Here is a 20032-nt window from a genome sequence, read left to right on the forward strand (position 1 = left end):
CCCCTCTTTTATGCATGTAGATATTAAAGCAGAGGGAGGTTGCATCATTGCACTAGCTGGTAAGTGGCCAAGCTGGGATTTGAACCCAGGTCCTCCAAAATCAGGGTTCTTTCAGCTTCACTGCCACTTATCAGCTCTGTAACCTTGGATAAGTTTATTTCCCTCGGGTTAGGGGCAGCTGGATGGCACACTAGACCTCACACACTTCATAGCCGTGTGACCCTGGGCAAGCCACTTAACCCTGTTTGCCTCAGTTTCTTCATCTGTAAAATGAGCAAACCATTCCAGTATCTTTGCCAAGGAAAACCTCTTAGATAGCATTGGCATGCTATGGTCCATGGGGTCACTAAGAGTTGGACACAACTGAATAACAATGACAACCGACACTAACCCTCATGAGTCAGATGGCTACAACCCTACATCATAACCCCAATACACAGCATATTAAAGTATCTTCTGAAGGGGAAAGAGTTTTTGTTTTTTTAAAAGTCCAACGTCTTAGGATGAGTTGCATGGAAAAGGTCAATCTTAAAGCCTAAAATAGAGGGAAAGAAACAACAAGAAAATGGGGTAAGCAACAGGGTGAGATTAGATTATAAATTCTAAAGAACTGTCATTGATACAAGGTTTTAACTTTTTTTAACGGGGGAGGGGACAAGTAATTATTAAGTGGTTTCTATGTGCCAGGCACTATGCTAAGTGCTTTGCAAATATCTTACTTGTGCCTCCCCAAAAACTCTGTAAGGCAGGTGCCATTACAATCCCCATTTTACGGCTGAGGAAACTGAGGAAGACAAGTTAAGTAATGGGGTCACCCAGCTAGTAAGTGTGTGAGTCCAGATTCGACCTCAGATCTTGCAGATTTCAGGCCTGGCACTTTTTTTTAAACTAAACTCCTGCCTCTAAGAGACAGCTAGATGGCACAGTGGATAGAGCCCTGGGCTTAGAATTAGAAATTCTGAGTTCAAATTTGGCCTCAGACACTTACTAGTTGTGTAACCCTGGGCAAGTCATTTAACCTTGGTTTGCCTAGGAGTCAGCTAGATGGCACAGTGAATAGAGCACTGGATTTATAATCAGGAAACCCTGAGTTCAAATCCTGCCTCAGATAATTACTAGCTGTATGACTTTGGGCAAGTCATTTAACTAGTTTCCTCTGTAAAGAATGGGGATAACAATTATACCTACCTCCTGGCTTGTTGTGAGAATAAAATAAAATAATATTTGGGAAGTGTTTGTAAATCTCAAAGCACTATACAAATGCCAATGATTATTATTAATAAAAATGATTTATTAAAATATTAACACAGCATTTACTATGTGCCAGGCAGTGTGCTAAGTGCCTTACAATTTTTATTTGTTTATAATAACTTATTACTGTTATTATGGTACTGAAACTCCTTTCGTCCAGTGACTGATACAACACCATTCCTTTTCCATTTTTTCCAGAAACCATAAAGACAGAAAACCTGCATTGCTACCACACACTAGCCTGCAGAGTCACTATTTGGAAGCAGAAAGACAACTATAAGCAGATCTTTGTAGTGAAAGCTGTGGAAAATCCAATCCATCTGTGAAATCTGTTTAGGAACATAGCAGTGGGACTATAATAAATGAGGATTCTTATTCTCTGGAGCTATGAGCCTGGAATATTTATCATCCCCAAACAGGCTGGCTACACCTGTCTAAAGATAATCCCTTTTGATATGTAGGGACAACCCTACACTCAAGTAAGGACAAACAAGAACAACTCTTCCCTTGCTCTTTTTATGAATATATTATCCACATCATAAAAAAGACTCAAGCCAAAAGGTTTTATTTAGCTTCTTTGGATGATCCTTAACTCCTTCTATTGACATTCCTTTTTCAGTTTCTTTCCCTGTCTTGCTTTCTAATTCATTCTGCTACTATCCTCCATTTTATGGGTGAGTTTTTCCCATTCACACCCACAGTTATGATGGTTAATTGTGTTTTCTACCTTTATTTTTACCCTCTTACATTTTTTTCCCTTTCTATGACCCCCTGTTTTCAAATAAAAAGAAGGTAGATAAAGAAAGGGAATGGGATCAACCCTAATAATCTCTAGTTTAGGAAGTTTGAGATTAATCTTTTGTACTTCCTCTCTTCACCCAGCCTAGACTCAGATTACCAGTGCTTTACTTTGTTCCTTTCCTATTAACTCCACTTTTAGTGGACACCCTAGACATAAGCTGTACATAAGCTCTGAGAATTTTCCCCTCTACTCCAAGGTGGGGTTAATGAGCCAGAGAATACAAAACAGAAAGCCTAATCTCCTCTCCATAAGGGCCTAACTCCCTAACGACTGGGCCTGGCTCACCCTCTGCCACCACCACCACCACTCACTTTGTTATAAAGGACACACAGATGAGGAATCTAAGGTTTCCAATGGTGAGGTATTTGTTGAGGGTCACATAGCTAGTAAGCATCTAAAGCCAAATTCAAACCAAAGTCTTCTGACTCTACATTACACTCTACATTCTCTTTCTAATGTGTAAAATTCCTAGGGCAGGTATACCAGGTGGTAGAGGGGAATGCTACAATGCAGTGAGAACATTCTCTAACCCCTCAAAAGTACTGTATTAGAATACTCATGATTTAAAAGACATTTTAAATAACACTTTGGTAATTAATTATAACGATGTAATTAATTAATGGTTGGAATTGGGGGAGGGGGCAAAATTCATCAGTCTAAAATTTTACCTATTATTCCTCTGCAAGAGAGGATAAACGGATAGAGAGCTAGACCTGGAGGCAGGAAGTTGTTCAGTCATTTCAGTAGTGTCTGACTTTTTGTGACCCCATTTGGGGTTTTCTTGGCAAAGATCCTGGAGTGGTTTGCCCTTTCCTTTTCCAGATCATTTTACAGATGAGGAAACTGAGGCAAACAAGGTTAAATGACTCGCTGAGGGTCACACAGCTAGTGTCTGAGGCCAGATTTGAATGCAGGTCTTCCTGACTCCGGGCCCAGCACCTTATCCACAGCACCACAGACCTGAGTTCAAATCTAGCATCATACACTCATATACTGTGTGACCCTAGGCAGGAGCAGTATTTTCACTCTGAGGACATATACACCAACATGTGTAATCACCAATCCTGTAGCCACGCCATTTATTCAATTTAACAATTCAACCTGATAAGCATTTTATCAAGCACCTACTATGTGTAGTACGAACATCTAGTGGAACAGAAACTCCAAGAAAGCAAGAATTGTCTCACTTCTGTGTCAGCACCTAGCATGCTGCTTGATGCATAGCAGGCATTTACTAATTACTTGCTTGCTTGGTTCATTATGCCAGACACTGAGAGAGATACAAAGTTTAGATGAAACACCATCCCTGCCCTCAAGGAACTTAACTGTCTAGACAAAGGCTATAATAACTCACATTTGTAATGGTGTTTTCTGTATTACTTTCCCCTTGAGAACCCTGTGAGGTAGGTAATGCTAGGTGTTCTTACTCTGTTTTACAGATGAGGGAACTGAGGTTCAGAGACAACAGTTCACTTTCCCAAGGTCATTTGGCTAGTGAATTTCAAAGCAGGACTCAAATCTGGGTCTTACGACACAGGTATAACCTATATTGAATTGCTTGCCTTCTCAATGATGTGGGGGGCGGGGGGACAGGGGAGGAAGGGAAAGAATTTGGAACTCAAAGTTTTTTTTTTTTTTCCTGAGCAGAGCAATTTTATTAAGAGTTTTTTTCAGATACTCCCCATAGGCCCCAAGACACAGTAATCTCTCCTTTCTCACCTGCTATATAGTGGTGAAGGGAAATGGGATAGGGGCAAGGAACAAGGGAAAAAACCCATCTACAGATCCAGCTTCTCCATATCTCTTTCCTCACTGTAGCTCCAGAGAAAGGAGGCAGATCGAAGGGTGAACTAGGGGACAAGGGGAATCTCTCTTTCTTCTTCCTTGCCATTTCTCCTTACTCAAGCCTCAGGCTCCTTAGCTCAGTTCCGGATGCTCCTCCAGTTGGAAGATGTGGTTCTAATAGAATAAATCTTCAAGGTCCCAGATCCAGCTCCACTGGAGAAACCAAGGGCATTGCTGCCCATTGTTCCATCGAAGCTCATGCCACTGCCTAAACTTCCTCCAACTGAATTCACCACGGAGATACTGACAGCTCCAACTCCATCTCCAGCCAACTTGCTCTCCTCACCCTCTGGCAGCTTCCAATAGGTGGCGATCTCGATGTCCAGGGCCAGCTAGACGTTGAGCAGATCCTGGTACTCGCGCAGCTGCTGGGCCCTTTTCTGCTTGCTCCTTTACAGGGCAGCCTCCAGCTCCTCCTGCTTGGCCCGGACATCCTTGAGAGCCAGCTCCCCACGTTCCTCGACCTCCGCGATGGAGGCCTCCAGTTTGGTACGCTGGTTCTTGACCTTGTCGATCTCAGCCTGCAGCCTCTGGATGGCTCTGTGCATCTCAGAGATTGCATTCCATGTGCTTCAGAGGTCTTCACCATGTTTCCCAGCCTGAGCCTGGAGAGTCTCAAACTTAGTCTGGTACCAGGATTCAGCTTCAGCGCGGCTGCGGTTGGCAACCTCCTCATACTGAGCTTTGACATCAGCAGTGATACTGTCCAGCTCCAGGTTACGACTGTCGTCCATGGAGAGGACCACAGAAGTGTCTGAGATCTGGGTCTGCAGCTCATTCAGCTCCATTTCATGAAGTGCTCTCAGGAAATTGATCTCATCAGTCAGGCCATCCACCTCAAGTTCTACCTTGTCCATATAGGCACTGTCCACATCCTTCTTCAACACCACAAATTCATTCTCAGCAGCTGTACACTTATTGATTTCATCTTCATACTTATTCTTGAAGTCCTCCACCACATCCTGCATGTTCTTCAGCGCCCCCTCCAGGCGGCCCCGGTCTCCCTGAAGTCAGTCCAGCTGCCGCCTCAGGTTGGCAATCTGGGCTTCAAAGATGGATGGAAGGCAGCTGCCTTTGGAGGACTTCTGCTCTTGGAGGAGCCTCCACTTGGTCTCTGCCATCTTGTTCTGCTCCAGGAAGTGTACCTTGTCAATGAAGGAGGCAAACTTGTTTTTGAGGGTCTTTATCTGCTCGCGTTCCTCCTTGTGCACCTGCTGGATCTGGGGGTCGATCTCTAAATTGAGTGGGGCCAGCAGGCTCTGATTGATGGTCACCTCATGGATGCCAGCTCCTCTGGCTCCAAAGCCTCCTCCTGAGGCCCCTCCATAGGCAGAGGGGAATCCCACAGATACTCGGGGCCTCCCGGAACCCAGACCATAGAGACTGCTGCTTCCTAAGCCTCCCATCTGACTGGCTGAGCCACCCCTGGAGGACACTGAGCTCAGCAGCCCCTGGCCTCCCCTTCGAGGGAAGGCTGCAGAGTGGGAGCTGAAGGTCCGGGAGCTAAACTGGACAGACAGACTGGTCGATGGTGAGGTTTTGGCTGGCAACTGGGCTGACTTGGGCTGGGCGGGGCACAACTGGACAAGCCTGGGTGAAACAGGAGTGGTGAACCCTTTAGAGAACTCAAAGTTTTAAAGAGGAATGTTAAAAATTGTTTTTACATGTAACTGAGGAAAATAAAATAAAATACTAAAAGTACTAATAAAATACTTAATAAAAAATAATTTGCTTTTAAAAAAAGGGTCTTAGATTTGGAGTACAGAGTTCTTTCCACCACATCTCACTAATATCTACCTCCTACCCATCCCAAGGAAAAGGAAATACACAGAGACAGGTCAAAGTAACAGTGGCAGCTAAGTGGCATAGTGGATAGAGGGCCAGCCCTGGAGTCAGGAAGACCTGAGATCAAATCCGGACTCAGATACTTACTAGCTGTGTGACCCTGGGCAAGTCACTTAACCCTGTTTGCCTCAATTTCCTCATCTGTAAAATGAGCTGGAGAAGGAAATGGCAAACCACTCCAGTGCCTTAGCCATGAAAACCCCAAATGGGGTCACGAAGAGTCAGCCACGACTGAAACGACTCAACAACAATAAAAAGTACCAAGACCCAGCTCACTGCCATTCCCACCAACACATACATAAAGTCAAACCTCCATCATCTATCCAGATTAAGAATGGATAAGTGGATAGAAAGCTGGACTTAGAATAAAGAAGACCAGGTCCAAATCTAGCCTCAGATATTTACTAGCATTGTGACTTTGGACAAGTCACTTAACCTCTGTCTGCCTCAATTTCCTTCTCTATAAAAGAAGGGTATTAACAACATCTACCTCCCAAGGTTATTGTGAGTGCTATAGAAATGCTACCTATCTTTATTATTAATAATAATAAACAGAAGCGCAGATAACCCTAAACCTTCATTTTGATCATCATTATAAATTCCTTCACCAAACCTTCTTGAAGCTATTAATTAACCAACATAATTTGAGCTTCTCTCCCCCTCTTTTCCATTTAAAATTTTCTAGCTCCTGTGGAATTAATAAGCAACAAAATGGAGCAAAATGGATTTTCGTGGAAAGGAAGGGAATCACGGGACAATTCACAAAATGGAAATTAAGCCCTCCAGCAGCCAAAGCTATAGGAACAGTGTTGGCAGCCTGGTATTGTAGAATGACTACGATTTAGAGTTAGAAGACATGAGTTCAAATCCTGATTCTGCTACTGGCCTAGATGTTTCACTTTGGGCAAGTCATTTCACTCCATTCTTTGGTCTTCATTTTCCTTATATGTAAAATGAACGGGTTAGATGCTATCATCTCTAAGGTCTCTTTTGCCTTATATCCTGTGTGCTCTATATGGAGAGAAGGGGAAAAGTGTCTAGAGCTAGAGTCTGATAGTGTCTGCTACCTGTGTCAAGAAAGCAATACTTAAGAATACACAACCCTGAATTCAGGAGAACTTCAGCAGAATATGGTAAAACTTCAATGTATACAGAAACCAGCTGAAGAAGTTAAAATGTTAAGCAGCAGGGGATTTGTTTCAGCTCCTCTGCCAACGTGGTACACTTGGCAGGGGAGCTTCTGTGCTAGAAAAGAGAGTGACAGTGGTCTCCCCTACTAACATTAGAATACCATATGTAACTTGATTCTTTCCTTGTTCAGTCTTACTGTTGGCTGGGCCTGGGGCGGTAGGGGGCAGGGGGAAGTGGGAGGGTGGGGAGTGGTGGGGGGCACGGGAACATAAGAGGAAAGGAGAAGAAAGGAATCCAAGAAAATAGATTTCCCTTTAATTAGAATACTAAATTCCCAAGCAAGGTAAATAGTAAACTACAAGCTTTAGATGAGTCTTTCAAGATACAGAACAAACTAAGGCTTTTGATATCAAGTTGCTCTGAAGTCCCAAAGAGAAAGAGTCTGACCCCAAGATAGAATTTCAGGATGATTCAGAAAGAAGCATTCTAATTCAGCTTGGAGATAAAAACCAGGGTGAGTAATAATTAGCATTTGCTGAATAATGAGAGAAGCAATGAGTCAAAGGATATGAACAGACTGGTTTCGAAAGAAGAGACACAAATTGTTAGTGATCACTTAAAATGCTAAACTTCGCTAATAATCAGTTGTTCGCTTGTTTCAGTAGTGTCCAATTTCCTGACCCCATTTGGGGTTTTCTTGGCAAAGATACTGGAGGGGTTTGCCATTTCCTTCTCCAGCTCATTTTACAGATGAGGAAACTGAGGCAAACAGGCTTAGGTGACTTGCCCAGAATCACACTTCTAGTAAGTGTCTAAGGCCAGGTGTGAACTCAAGGGAGGTAGGTGGCACAGTGGATAGAATGTTGGGCATGGAGTCAGGAAGATCTGAGTTCAAATCTGGCCTCAGACACTTACTAGCTGTGTGACCCTGGGCAAGTCACTTAACGCTGTTTGCCTTAGTTTCATCATCTGTAAAAGGAGCTAGAGAAGGAAATGGCAAACCACTCTCTTATCTTTGCAAGAAAACCCAAAATGGGTTTATGAGGAGTGAGACACAACTAAAAAGACTGAACAACAACAACAAAACAACCTAACAGCAAAAGCATGAATAATTCCTCAATCACTTTGATAATATAATATATATAATAAAATTAATTTATAATTATAGGGTGTTAGCCATTAGATTAAGATAATTCGTGAACATAGGGAACTGCTAATGATTGGTTGAGAGTATCAGTTATGCCTCTACAGCCTAGATTGGGGTGGGGAATTGGCCCTTTACTGAATCCAAATCACTTAAGGACTGGTTTTGTGAAATTTGGATTCAGTCAAAGGGTCACATTTGAGGACCTAGAGGGCCACATGTGGCCTCCAGGCCAGAGGTTCCCCACCCCTGGCCTAGATAACAAGGAAGCTGGCCTGCTCTAAGATATGCCCTAGGTTTGCTCTTCACCTCTTCCTTTATATGTCTGTACTTATTCCCTCCTTCCTCCCTCAATGGCAATGATATCTTACAGTCCATGACAGTGTCCAGTGGAACAGAGAGGCCAGCTGCAGGGTTAAGCAGCAGTCAGGGAGAAGACAATCTGGAACTTGGGACTGTGTCCCTCCTTCTAAGGGAATAGCAGGCCTCAGAGAAAGTTAGAAGGAACAGAACCAACGAACTTCCTACGCCATGACACAGATGAATTTTTTCCCTTCCCACCTTGCCTGCTCCCAACAATTCTACTTTCCAGTTCTAAAGTCGTAATCAAATCCTTAATCATCCATCTTTGTAACTTCATTCATTCTTTCATTCTGGTATAAGAGGGTTAACTGGGCCACTGAGAGATTAAGGTACTTCCCCAAGGGTCACACAGGTAGTGCAAAGTGGGACTGACGTCTTGCGTGACTACCTTTAAGATAGGTTTTCTCTCTAGCGTGTCACATTGCCTCTCATTATCACAGTTTTCTGATGATAAAATGGAGATGACTGTCCATGTCATACGCCTGTTTATAACTTACTTGATTTCCAATGAAAACTTTACATTGGTAGGGGTGTGCTTGTTAACAGGAATATGGTAGTTGTACTTTCCAGACCTGAGTATGGAAAAGCAGAAAACAAAACCAAAAATCCATCAAACATGCAGGGATAGTTTCCAAAGATTCTTTGTGACTAATTATATGCTAATTTTTAAAATGCTGGACTGAGTCCCACTATGTAATATCACCCATTGTTATATGTCCCAGAAACATGCCTGCTGGGTGTTTACAAAATCATTTCCTTTACTCCTGACACAATGTATATCGTCAGAGTGAGTGGTACATTATAACTCAGAGCAAAGATAATGGAAAATCAAATTTTAGCCCAAATGCACAGGAGCAAATAACAGGAAATTATTTCATTATCTCCCAAGGACTTAGAGATTCTCCCAGAGAAATGAAGTAAAACCTTCAAGTGAACAATCCCACAGGAAAGAAGGGCTAGAAATCATAAACGCTAGTTCTCACACCATAAACTCACACCCTCCTCCTGTTGAGAAACAGTAACAGGATATACTTACCAGATACTTCCAGAATGTGTTTCCACTGAGATTAGCATACCCATAATTCATGGTTCAGTATTAGAAAAAATGGAAAAATATGTTTGGGAAGGGCCCCCATCTCTCCCTTCTTTTATGCCATTTCCTTGACTAGTACAGGTAACTTTTGCTTTGTGGAACAAGTTCATTTTCACAGTGTTGGTCACTGAATACATTTCTCTAAAGGAAATTGTATTGTCTTACTGGATACTACAAAAGTGGATGAAAATTTTCAAGAGAACAAATGGAAAATTGTAGGCAAAGGGGTTTCTGGCCAAAGTCTCAAATACCATCTTGTCTTTTATTGGCCACCTCTTCAGCCTTATCAGTCTAACCTATTCCCAAGACTGTTAACATCACAAAAAATTATACCTCTTGAAGGAGGATCTTGGAGAAAAAATACATGTGGCCATGTGGCCAAATATCAGAGGCATGGAGGGAAATTTCAGATGATGCCCAAGATACCCAGTAGAGTTGGCAAGCCAAGCCACCCCTTTTTCTCTAGCACTGTATTTCAGCTCTGAAATTTTTCCCCTTGTTGCACCTTAGACCAGAAGTATTTCCCCTGTACCTGGGGATCCATTACTTTAGCTCACCCTTCCTACTTTTCCTTTCACCTTGGCATTTGTAATTTCTAGTGCAGTTACTTCTAATTCTACACTTTGCCAATTAGTGTCATCATCTAACATGGCAACTCTCACTGTAATTCCCTCTTCAGAGACATGATAGCCTATATTTGGAGTTAAAGCCCACTTGCTATATGACACACACACACATAAATATGTATGCAAACATATATATGTACATATACATGCACATGTGTATAGGACTAGACCTATGATTTCACTGTATGGAGAACTCTTGGTGAAGAAGTTTTCTCTACCAATGCTGATCACTACTTTCTCTGTGACTTAAAGCCTTAGAAATATATGTTAATTATCAATCTTTAACAGTTTTATAATATATATAATTAAAATCCATATTAATAATTTTGCAAACACTTGACATATAAAATGATCACATTTATATAATTATTATATTATATGTATAATTATATTTATATAATTATATATAGTTTATTATTATGTAATTATTAATATGTTAGAGTAACACTAGTTAGACTTCATAGCGTCTAGAGGCTTTTTTTAAGTACATTTTGATAGTCTCTTGAAAATCATCCTCAGTTTCCTAGGGTGCCATAAAACTTGGCTCATCTCAATAAAGTCAACAAGCACTGTTTAGTACCTACTATATGCTAGGTACTGAACTAGGCACTGGACATGTAAAGACAAAAATGAAGTAATCCCTGCCCTCAAGAAGGTTAAATTCTGCTAAGGGAAAACAACCCATAAACAGATATTTATACACAAATATGAGGAAATTGCATAAAAGTCATTTCAAGGGTTTGTTGTTACAACCAGGGAGACCAAAAAAAGCCTCCTGGAGGAAGTTGTATCTGAGCTGTGTTTTAACGGAAGCTGGGGATTCTACATGAAAAGGGATGACATTCTGAGCTTGGGGTGGCCTGTGCATGGGGAAAGAGTAGGGAGAGGAGACAGCCAGTGTGATGAATAGCAAATACGGCAGTTCACTTGAAATGGGATGTATATGATGGGAAGGATAAAATGATATTAGGAAACAGATTGTGAATGGTTTTAAAAGACAGACAAAGGAATTTGCATTTTATTCTGGAAGTCATAGGAAGCCACTGAAACTTCTTGAGTAAAGTGATAGGGACAGGATGGACCTTCAAGAAATACCAGTTTGGTAACTGTTTAGAGAATGTATTTCAGAGGGGTTTCCAAAAGTATGGAGACCAATTAGGAGGGGTGCGTGTGCGTGCGTGTGTATGTGTGTGTGTGAGAGAGAGAGAGAGAGAGAGAGAGAGAGAGAGAGAGAGAGAGAGAGAGAGAGAGAGAGAGAGAGAGCAAGAGAGAGAGAGAGAGAGTTTGGTAAAGACATTTGGAAATCCAGCCTGAAAATTTCTTAAATTGGAAGCAAACTTCATCAATTCTGTGAGTTTGAAAGTTTTTATGTTAAGTTACAGAGTTTCACCTGCCAAAAACAATCATTCCCAAGGGTTACATTGTAATAAAAAGGAGAACATTTTAGCCAAAAGCACATCATGGCCAATGCATACTCTCCATATAGCCAGATAACACATTTCTATTGAATGTACTGAATAAAATAATTGGAAACAAGATAAATGGAGAAGGGTTCAAATAAATATAAGGCCTCCCTGCCCCTTCAATAGAAAAAGAGCTGAACCATCAGGCGAAAAACAGTAAAGAAAAAAACTGATAGCAAGCTGAGAAAAAAAAATCAGATTGTGTATAAATAGTAATTTTAATAGCAATTGAAAAATGCACTTTCCTCCCCCTAAGTCTGCTACTTTGTGCCTTCAATTTCCTGATGCAAACAGTTACTACCTATATCATCATTAGGATATTGGTAATATGGTGTAAGTTGTAGGGAAAGATTTTGCTGATTAAAAAAAAATTTGCAGCTGCTAGATTTTTTTCCTCCCAACAGAAAAGCTAAAATAAGCTATTTCAGCTATTAAAATAATGATCTCCCTTGTTATTAAAATATTCCAATGCTAGCCCCCTCATAACTCTGAGCCATCACTAACAATGTCTTTGCTGTCTATAAAATTAATTAGTAAACCTGCTGGGCAGAGACCACATTTTATTCTCAGTGCTTTGTTGTTTGCACTCAGATGGTCAAAGCAAACAACAGGCCTTTCAGAAATGCCTCTGGGCTGTAACACTTGAACTTCTTGTTAAACTTGGGGGGTGGGGTAGAAGGGAAGGGAGTGTTGGGGTAGCTAAGCCCATGTCTTATTGAAAATTTCTTATCTGCTGCCTATCATTACATTCTCGGAAATGGGTTTGCGATTAAAAAGCAATATGAGCACAGAATGGTTTTAATAGGCACCTCTCTCTCTCTCTTTTGCAAAAGTCATAAGCCCCATTGCAAAATTAAAAAAGGAACGAAAGAAGGAAGGAAGGAAGGACAGAAGGAAGAAAAGGAAGGAAGGGAAGGAGGAAGGGATGGATGAAGAAAGAAAAGAAGGAGAAGGAGGGATGGAAGAAGAAAGAGAAAGAAAAAAGAAAGAAAGATAGATAGATAGATAAAGAAAGAAAGAAGAAAAGAAGGAAGGAAGGAAGAAGAAAAGAAGGAAGGAAGGAAGGAAAAGAAAGAAAAAAGAAAAGAAGGAAGAAGTGGAGGAAGGGAGGGAGGGACAGAGGGAGAAAAAGAAAGGAATGAAGGAAGGAAGATAAAGAAAAAGAAAGGAGAGAAGGAAGAGAAAGAAAAGATGGAAGGAAGGAAGAGATGAGGAAAGAAAGATGAAAGTAAGAATGAAGGAAAGAGGAAAAGAAAAAAAGGAAGGAAAAGAAGGAAGGAAGAAAAGAAAGAATGAAAGAAAGGAAGAAAAGAAGGAAATAAAGAAAGAAAAAGAAAGAAATATCAATCATCAAAGAAAGAAAAAAATAATAGCACAGGACAAACTGAAGTTAGGAAATGGGATGAGAAGTAAAAGCTTACCCACCCACACTGGAGGCTTTCACTGCAATAACGGTGGTCAATTTTGTGCTGAATTTCCAAAATCTGAATGGAACTGATGGTCGTATCAATCCCTAAAAGCAAGAAAAAATGAGGATATGAAGCAAGGCTTTTAGGAAGGAAAAGGTAGCTTGCATTTCTATCTTCCTCTTACGCCCTACTCCATTCCCAGAGACAATGAATCGAAAAGCAGGGGTTTCTAAGACACCTTTCCTTTATCCATTAAAATAAAGAGTTAAGCAAAGGGTCCCTTTGTCACAGTAGGTACAAGGACTGTACTCAAAAATCCAGGGCTTAATAACCACCCTCTTTTTTTATATTCCTGGTGATTTTCTTGATAAGGTATACTCCTTCCATCAATGCAAATCAGCAACTCTTCTCAGAAAAGGAATTCATAATCTGCTATCTGTAAACTTTTTTAATCAATATTCCAATGACTGTATTTCAATATAATTGGTTTCCTTCGAAATCCTATGCATTTTGTGGATTTTAAAGGAGAAGTTCACAGGCTTCCCTAGACTGCCAGAGAGGTCTATGCCACAAAAAGGATTAAGACTGGGTTTCAGTCTCAGAGAGTTGCCTGGGCAACTGAGAAATTAAGTGACTTATCCAAGGTCAACCAATATGTGTCAGAGGCAGTTCTTGAACCCAGGTCTTCTTCACTTCGAGGCCCAGCCTCTGTCCATTGTCCCACACTGGCTTTCATAGCCATTCTCCATAACATTCTTTCATTTCTGTCTAGGACATATGGTTCCTACTGGATTCACAAGATCCATAGATTTAGGTTGAAAAACTTCATGAGACTGTGAGGAGGGCACTGTGCCCTAGATATTTATGCAAACTTGAAAACAAATACTAAGAATTTGGGTGGGGAACTGGAAGTGGGTAAGGAGTAAAAGAAACCAATGATTTTCCCACTCATCCCAAATAAACAATGTTCTTCCCAGAAATCCAAGGACTTTCAAGGTTTCTAAGGCTCCACTAATGACTAGGCTGGCATTAAACACACAACATCAACATAGTACCAGGTATGTAACTGTACTAACAGCCTTCTAGACCTGTTTTTGGTCCTAATATAAAGGAAGGTTATTAAAATATATTTTCCCAAACAGAGGGTAGTGTCCCCAACTTACTTCTACATTTACACAGACTCGAGCTTCTCATTGAGCATGATAACTTAAAGTACTTTGTTTTTTAAATGAAGACTTACAGTCACTTCCCCAGTCAAGTTGAGTTGGTAAGCCTCGTCCTGTGACTGCCTTGCTTCTGTGTCCTGGAATAGAAAGAAATTAGTTCTCAATACTCAATCAATTGCAATGTGCTAAGTGTAAAGAAAACTCAGCGTTGGGTTCTGTTTGGGCTGTCCCTAAACTTTTCTGCTAAAAGGATCTCCTGGATCACCCAATCCACCATCTGGAGACAACCACAAACAGGCCCTTTAGTTTCTTTCTGAAACAGAGGCTTTTGAACTCTCATAAAGGCCCAAAGCCAGGATAAGGGCTTGGATCATATCCCCAGCACCTAGCCTATAGTGATCGGTTGTTGTCTGTTCTCAAAGAGTACCAAAATGACACCACTATGTTGGAGTCAAGGTACAGTGTGTCTGATTATGGCTGATAAGACCAATCAGCATATGTAGGCACTTAATAAATGCTTGCTAATTGATTAATTAGACTCTTCTACCAAAGTATTCTCTACAAAACAGAGCCCAGGGAACCAGGACCTTGACGTAGATTTGTCCAAGCTCTTGTTATCATCCCAGTTTTTCCCTAGGCTCAATAGAGCCTCATTCTTTGTGTCTGGGTCAATGAAATCGAATGGGAAGATACAGATAAATTACTACCCTGGTGGTACAACAATTAATCTTTTCACATGAAAATAGGCAGGGGAGGGCTTCCATTTGGAGGAAAGGGAAAGGAGGAAGATTCCAACATCTGATTTCATTGAAAGGAACTCACAGTGAGAAAACACCCTCTACCAATGAATATAGACATTGGTTCTGCAACTTAGCTTTTTCAGACAATTATTTGGGGACATTGAGAGGTTAAGTCACTTGCCCAGGATCACACGGCCAGTACAATATGTGTCAGAAGTGGGACTTGAACGCAAAGGATTCCTGAATCTATGTCTTACTATCTATCTTTCTACTGCCTCTTGTAGCCTAAATTGGAGGGAATAAATAAGCAAACTATAATGAGGCTAACCAGGCAGAAGAACAGTTGGGACGATGGAAGGAAATGAGTAAATTTATAATTTTTCTGGCAAAGTAGTCAAAGATTGTGCTGAAATGGAGGCAGCATGGGTTGCCATAGTGTTGACTTGGGGTCAGGGAAACTAAGTTTAAATTCTACCTCAACTATGTATTAACTATGTGACCATGAACAAGTCGCCCTCAGAGCCTCAGTTCTCTTGTCTTTAAAACAGAGGTAAAATGCTGGTACAACTTCACAAGGATGATATGAAGGAAGAGGCTATGTGAATGACAGTCATTATTATTGAAGTCGTCATTTGTTATTATCAAGGTTTCTGGGGCACTGGGACACTACCTGGTGATCATTCCATTTCTTTTTCTAGTCACACATTGCTTTAAAAATATTTTTTATCCTGCTTTTCTGAGGATGTCTTTCTCTTGAAATATGTTGCTACCTACTCACATTCGCCATGAATCTCTCTAATACCCTTTGGGTTACCCACAGTTTTAATTCTATGAGATTCTATTCTTCACAGTTGTGTAGACCCATCAGTAGTATATTAATGTCAAAAAAATCTGTCTTACGTCCTTCTAGAGAGGTAATGTCATTCAGTAAACAGTTGGTCAATAAACATTTACTAAGCACCTACTATGTGCCAGACTCTGTGGACAATAGGTGCAAAGACATATAATTTTGGACATGGCCACTGCGTGGAATCATTTTGCTTTACTATGCTAATCTATCAAAAGGATTTTTCCCCCTTTCTTTCTCTGTTAATTGGGGAATGAAGTTCAGGGCTAGGAAGATGTTAGTAATAGTGATACCAAGAAAGAAGGGCCGTAGAAACATTTTTTGAAAGGCACAGATGAGAATAAAAGGAAACACTGACAAGCGGGACAGTTCTGAAAGCCATGTGTGGAATTTATTATATGCCTTTTAAAAAATTCATTTTGAACTTAAATACATAGACAAAAAAATTACACTTCTGTGTATACAGCACCACATAAAAAGAGGCTTCACTATAAAAACTATAACTTTACGTTGCATGCTGTTTACTGTTTTTTTAAAATACTTTATGAAAGTACCACACATTGTTTTCAAAGCTACTCTGCTTTCTATGCTTCCTTCTCAATTTTCTTTTATTCTCTGTTGCACACTTTTTATATTTTTCCCTCCTTCCCCAACCCATCCTAGAGATAGCTACCATTAGACACACACACGTGTACATATGTGTGAATATACATGTACACACATGAGTGTATACATGTAGAACCCATACTTCTACGTAACAGTTCTTTCTCTGGAGGCAGACAGAATCTTCCTTAATAGGTCTTTTGTAGTTAATTTGAGTATTTGTTATATGCTTTTTCAAAAAGCAAGTAGTGTGAAATGGTAATTCATGATTTTATATAGAGCCCTCTTTTTTGTTTTTCTGTGTGTCCAATGGAAATGCTCTTTTGAATGTTTAAGTTCAGGGTAAAAACAATTGGTGGAAAAAAGTTGGATCCTTGTTTCAGGGAGAAACTGAGGTTATTAAAAGCACAGTAAAATTTTCCAAATCTAACGAAACCCCATCACCTTCTCCCATTCAATTTTGAGACTAGTTCATTGTCTATCCATAGTATTTCTCCAAGATATTGGTACTTATGTATTCACTTTACAGGTTATCTGTTTGGCTCATAGGCATTCTTTATCCACTTGGTTTTTCTTTTGATAATTTGATAATTAGACCACCTCTTTTGAGTGATATGGATCTCATTTGTGAGGCTATGTCAAGTTCTGGGTTTCAAAGTAATTAGCATTAAATCACTGGCATTTAATAGACATCAACATTTAGAAGGAATTCTTCTATGAGGACTTTGTCCTGAACATACTATGTAACAGTGGGAAACACCTTGAGTGAGCATATGTCTTCTGTTTTCTGCTTCATTTGATATTTCTAATCAGAATGTTTGCAGACAAAGATATTGTTGTTTAACATTTTACACAGATTTGTTCAGCTTCGGCCCAGTGGGAAGAAGTAGGATCAATAGAATATATCCCCATATGGAAACAGATTTTAGCTGTGTTTCAGGAAAAGTATATTAACAATCAGAGCTGTCTAAAAATGGAATGGATCAAAGGGAAAGGGGTAACAAATGAGAAAAGGGGGTCACGGAGGAGAGGAAGAGAGCCAGTGAGAATAGAACCACCTGAAAAAAAAGGATTAAAGTAATTAAAGGAACATAATACTGTATTGACAGCAGAAGAGAGAAAAAATCATAACTTGGGCAAACTCCAATATGAGACACAGATGAAGGAAAATAGAAACCTAACTCTTATAACTTTAAATGTGAGTGGATTAAAGAATCCAATAAAATGAAAAAGAGTTTCAGATTGGATAATAAAACAAAACCCATCAATCTGCTGCTACAAGAAACACATTTAGAAAACAAATACATACACAAAATAATACTGAGGGACGGGGAAAAAAATTTACTAGTGATGTCTAGTAAATTTTTCCCCATCCCCTCAGTATCCAGAAATCCAAGAATCCAAGAAAGCAGAAATTGCAATCATGTTATCAGACACAGCAAAAACAAACATTCAAAAAATTAAAAGGGATAAACAAGGAAATTATATTATGCTGAAAGGAACATAGACAACAAACCAGTATCAGTAATAAACTCATATAATCCAAATGCCTTAGCATCCAGATTCATAAAGGAAATATTATCTGAGCTTCAAGAAGATATAACACAATAGTGACCAGAGACTTCAGTACCCCTCTCTCAGTTTTGGGAAAGTCTAACAGGAAGAAAAAAAATATGGAACTGAAAATAGAATGAGTCAACTCAAGGGGTAAGGAGTTTGCTATCACTGGAGCGCTTCAAGAGGACAATGGATATTATATAGGGGAATCTCATTCATGTATGTGTATTGGGACAGATCTTAGAATCATAGAACTGGAAGGGGCCTTAGCAACCATTTAGTCCAACCTCCTTCATTTCACATGTGAGGAAACTGAGGCCCAGAGATGTTAAATAATTTGCTCAATGTATTAAGTAGCAGAATTAGAATTTCAATTCAGGTCCTCTGGCTCCAAATTGAAAACTCTTTCCACCATCCCATATTGCCTAATCAAATAGCCTCTGAAGTTTCACTTAACTGTGAGATGCTGTGACACAATTTATGGCTGTCAATCTCTGAAAAATTCTATTATAGACTAAATGCATTCTTTTACTGAAAGATTGCAAAATAATATTTAAAAGTTATCTAATGGAAAAGAGAGTTGATTCTTATCTTTTCTACAATAAGATATCTTTTTATGTTGCACTATTATCTCATAATGAATTAATATTTAACTTTGTACAATTTATTTTTTTCTGCTTAAATTGCCTTTAAACCCCTCAAAGGCATCCTCTGCAAAGCCTAGCAAACAAAAAAAGCCTGGCCTTGTAAATAATAAGTTACAAAAAACCCAAAAAAAACCCATTCCCTCAAAACCCAACCATGTCATGAGTTGAGAGGCCAAAAGCAAACTTGGGAAATACATGGTGATATACAGCAGGGTCATCATGTGCCCTGAGACCATGATAGTGGTTGTGAAAGCCTGGCAAAAATCCTGAAATTCTGACCAATTAAGCTTTAGTAATACCATTGATTGGGTTAATATCTTTAACTAATGCGATAAAACTTCCCATGAATCTAAGGAATAAATGGGGCGGAATAAGTTTGCAGGCTGGTCCAATACAAAATTATCATGCCAATTACCTTGACATGGAGGGCACTCCTTCACATTCCGGTGCCACATGAAGACAAATGGTAAATCAGAACAAATCAAAAATTCCAATATTCTTCCTTCTAGAAATGCTCAGATGCAGGTGGTACTGATAGCTAAAGTGGTCAAGCCACCTGTGCACATGAAATGGACTGAAGCCAGGAATACTTTTGTTATATGCTAGTATATTACCATAAGAAAACTGTAGACAGATCTCACCAGTCACAGATGAAGATTTCCTAATGCTTTTAGCAAATGGTACCATCAGTTTGAAGATACACAACAATGTATTGCTGGCTAAGAAGGGATCATCATAATAAATAACTTTATTCCAAAGTCTAGATTAGATGAAATAAGAGATGAAATTGATAAGCCACTGTGATCTGAAGAGGGAAAAGATTTTAAGAAAACCTGGGCAATAGGAAAGGGAGCCTGCCAGAAAAGCTAATGCCAGGACAAGCAAACAGAAAGGAAAGTTCCCAGTGTGATCCTAGATAGACCAGGGCAGCTGGAGCAGAGATCACTCATAAGAAAGCCCCAGGCTGGTCAGAAACCCACAGTATGGATGATGGAAGCAATAGGGAACAGGAGCAATGTATCCATGTGTAGCAGTGTTCATAGCAAGGTTTCCCAGCCCCAGAGGCTCTGAGGTTTGTAGAACTCTGTCCTGAGATGCCATTAGAGGGCCCTGAATACCAAAAGAGCTCTGAATCTCAAAGATTCAGGAGTACCTAAAACCTACCAGTATTTTTAGAATAAACACACCCTAAGAGATGAGGGTGAGCATGGGAACACAAGTGACCTAGATGGAGATCAAGCTGGACCAACCACCCCACCCAAAAGCACAATAGAGTGTAGCACTAGTACAAAGCCCCAATTCTGGAACTAAAGCTGAATATATGAATAAACAGAAGAAGGCAATGATGACTATAAAGAATTATTATAGCTCAGGAGAGACCCAAAAATCTATCCTGTTAGAAAATGCAGCTGAAAGCAAAGATGAAAGGAAAAAATGAATTTTCCACAAAGACTACAAAATACCTCAAAAAATAAAGCATAAAATAAATTAAAAAAGAAA

At 39.9% G+C, this 20032-nt stretch overlaps 1 protein-coding gene and 1 pseudogene across 1 annotated transcript in view; both read right to left on the reverse strand.

The window, feature by feature from the left end:
• Positions 1-20032, reverse strand: part of MYRFL (myelin regulatory factor like) — a 183062-nt gene that overhangs the window by 12895 nt on the left and 150135 nt on the right. Inside the window, exons 21-23 of the mRNA XM_036760731.1 lie at positions 14213-14275; positions 12989-13076; positions 8879-8953 (exon numbers count right to left, since the gene is read on the reverse strand). Of these exons, the coding sequence (XP_036616626.1) occupies positions 8879-8953; positions 12989-13076; positions 14213-14275 (226 nt within the window). The remainder of the gene's footprint in view (positions 1-8878; positions 8954-12988; positions 13077-14212; positions 14276-20032) is intronic.
• LOC118850088 lies at positions 3976-8551 on the reverse strand (annotated as a pseudogene).

This window comes from Trichosurus vulpecula, chromosome 5 (genome assembly GCF_011100635.1).
Source record: "Trichosurus vulpecula isolate mTriVul1 chromosome 5, mTriVul1.pri, whole genome shotgun sequence".
NCBI lineage: Eukaryota > Metazoa > Chordata > Mammalia > Diprotodontia > Phalangeridae > Trichosurus > Trichosurus vulpecula.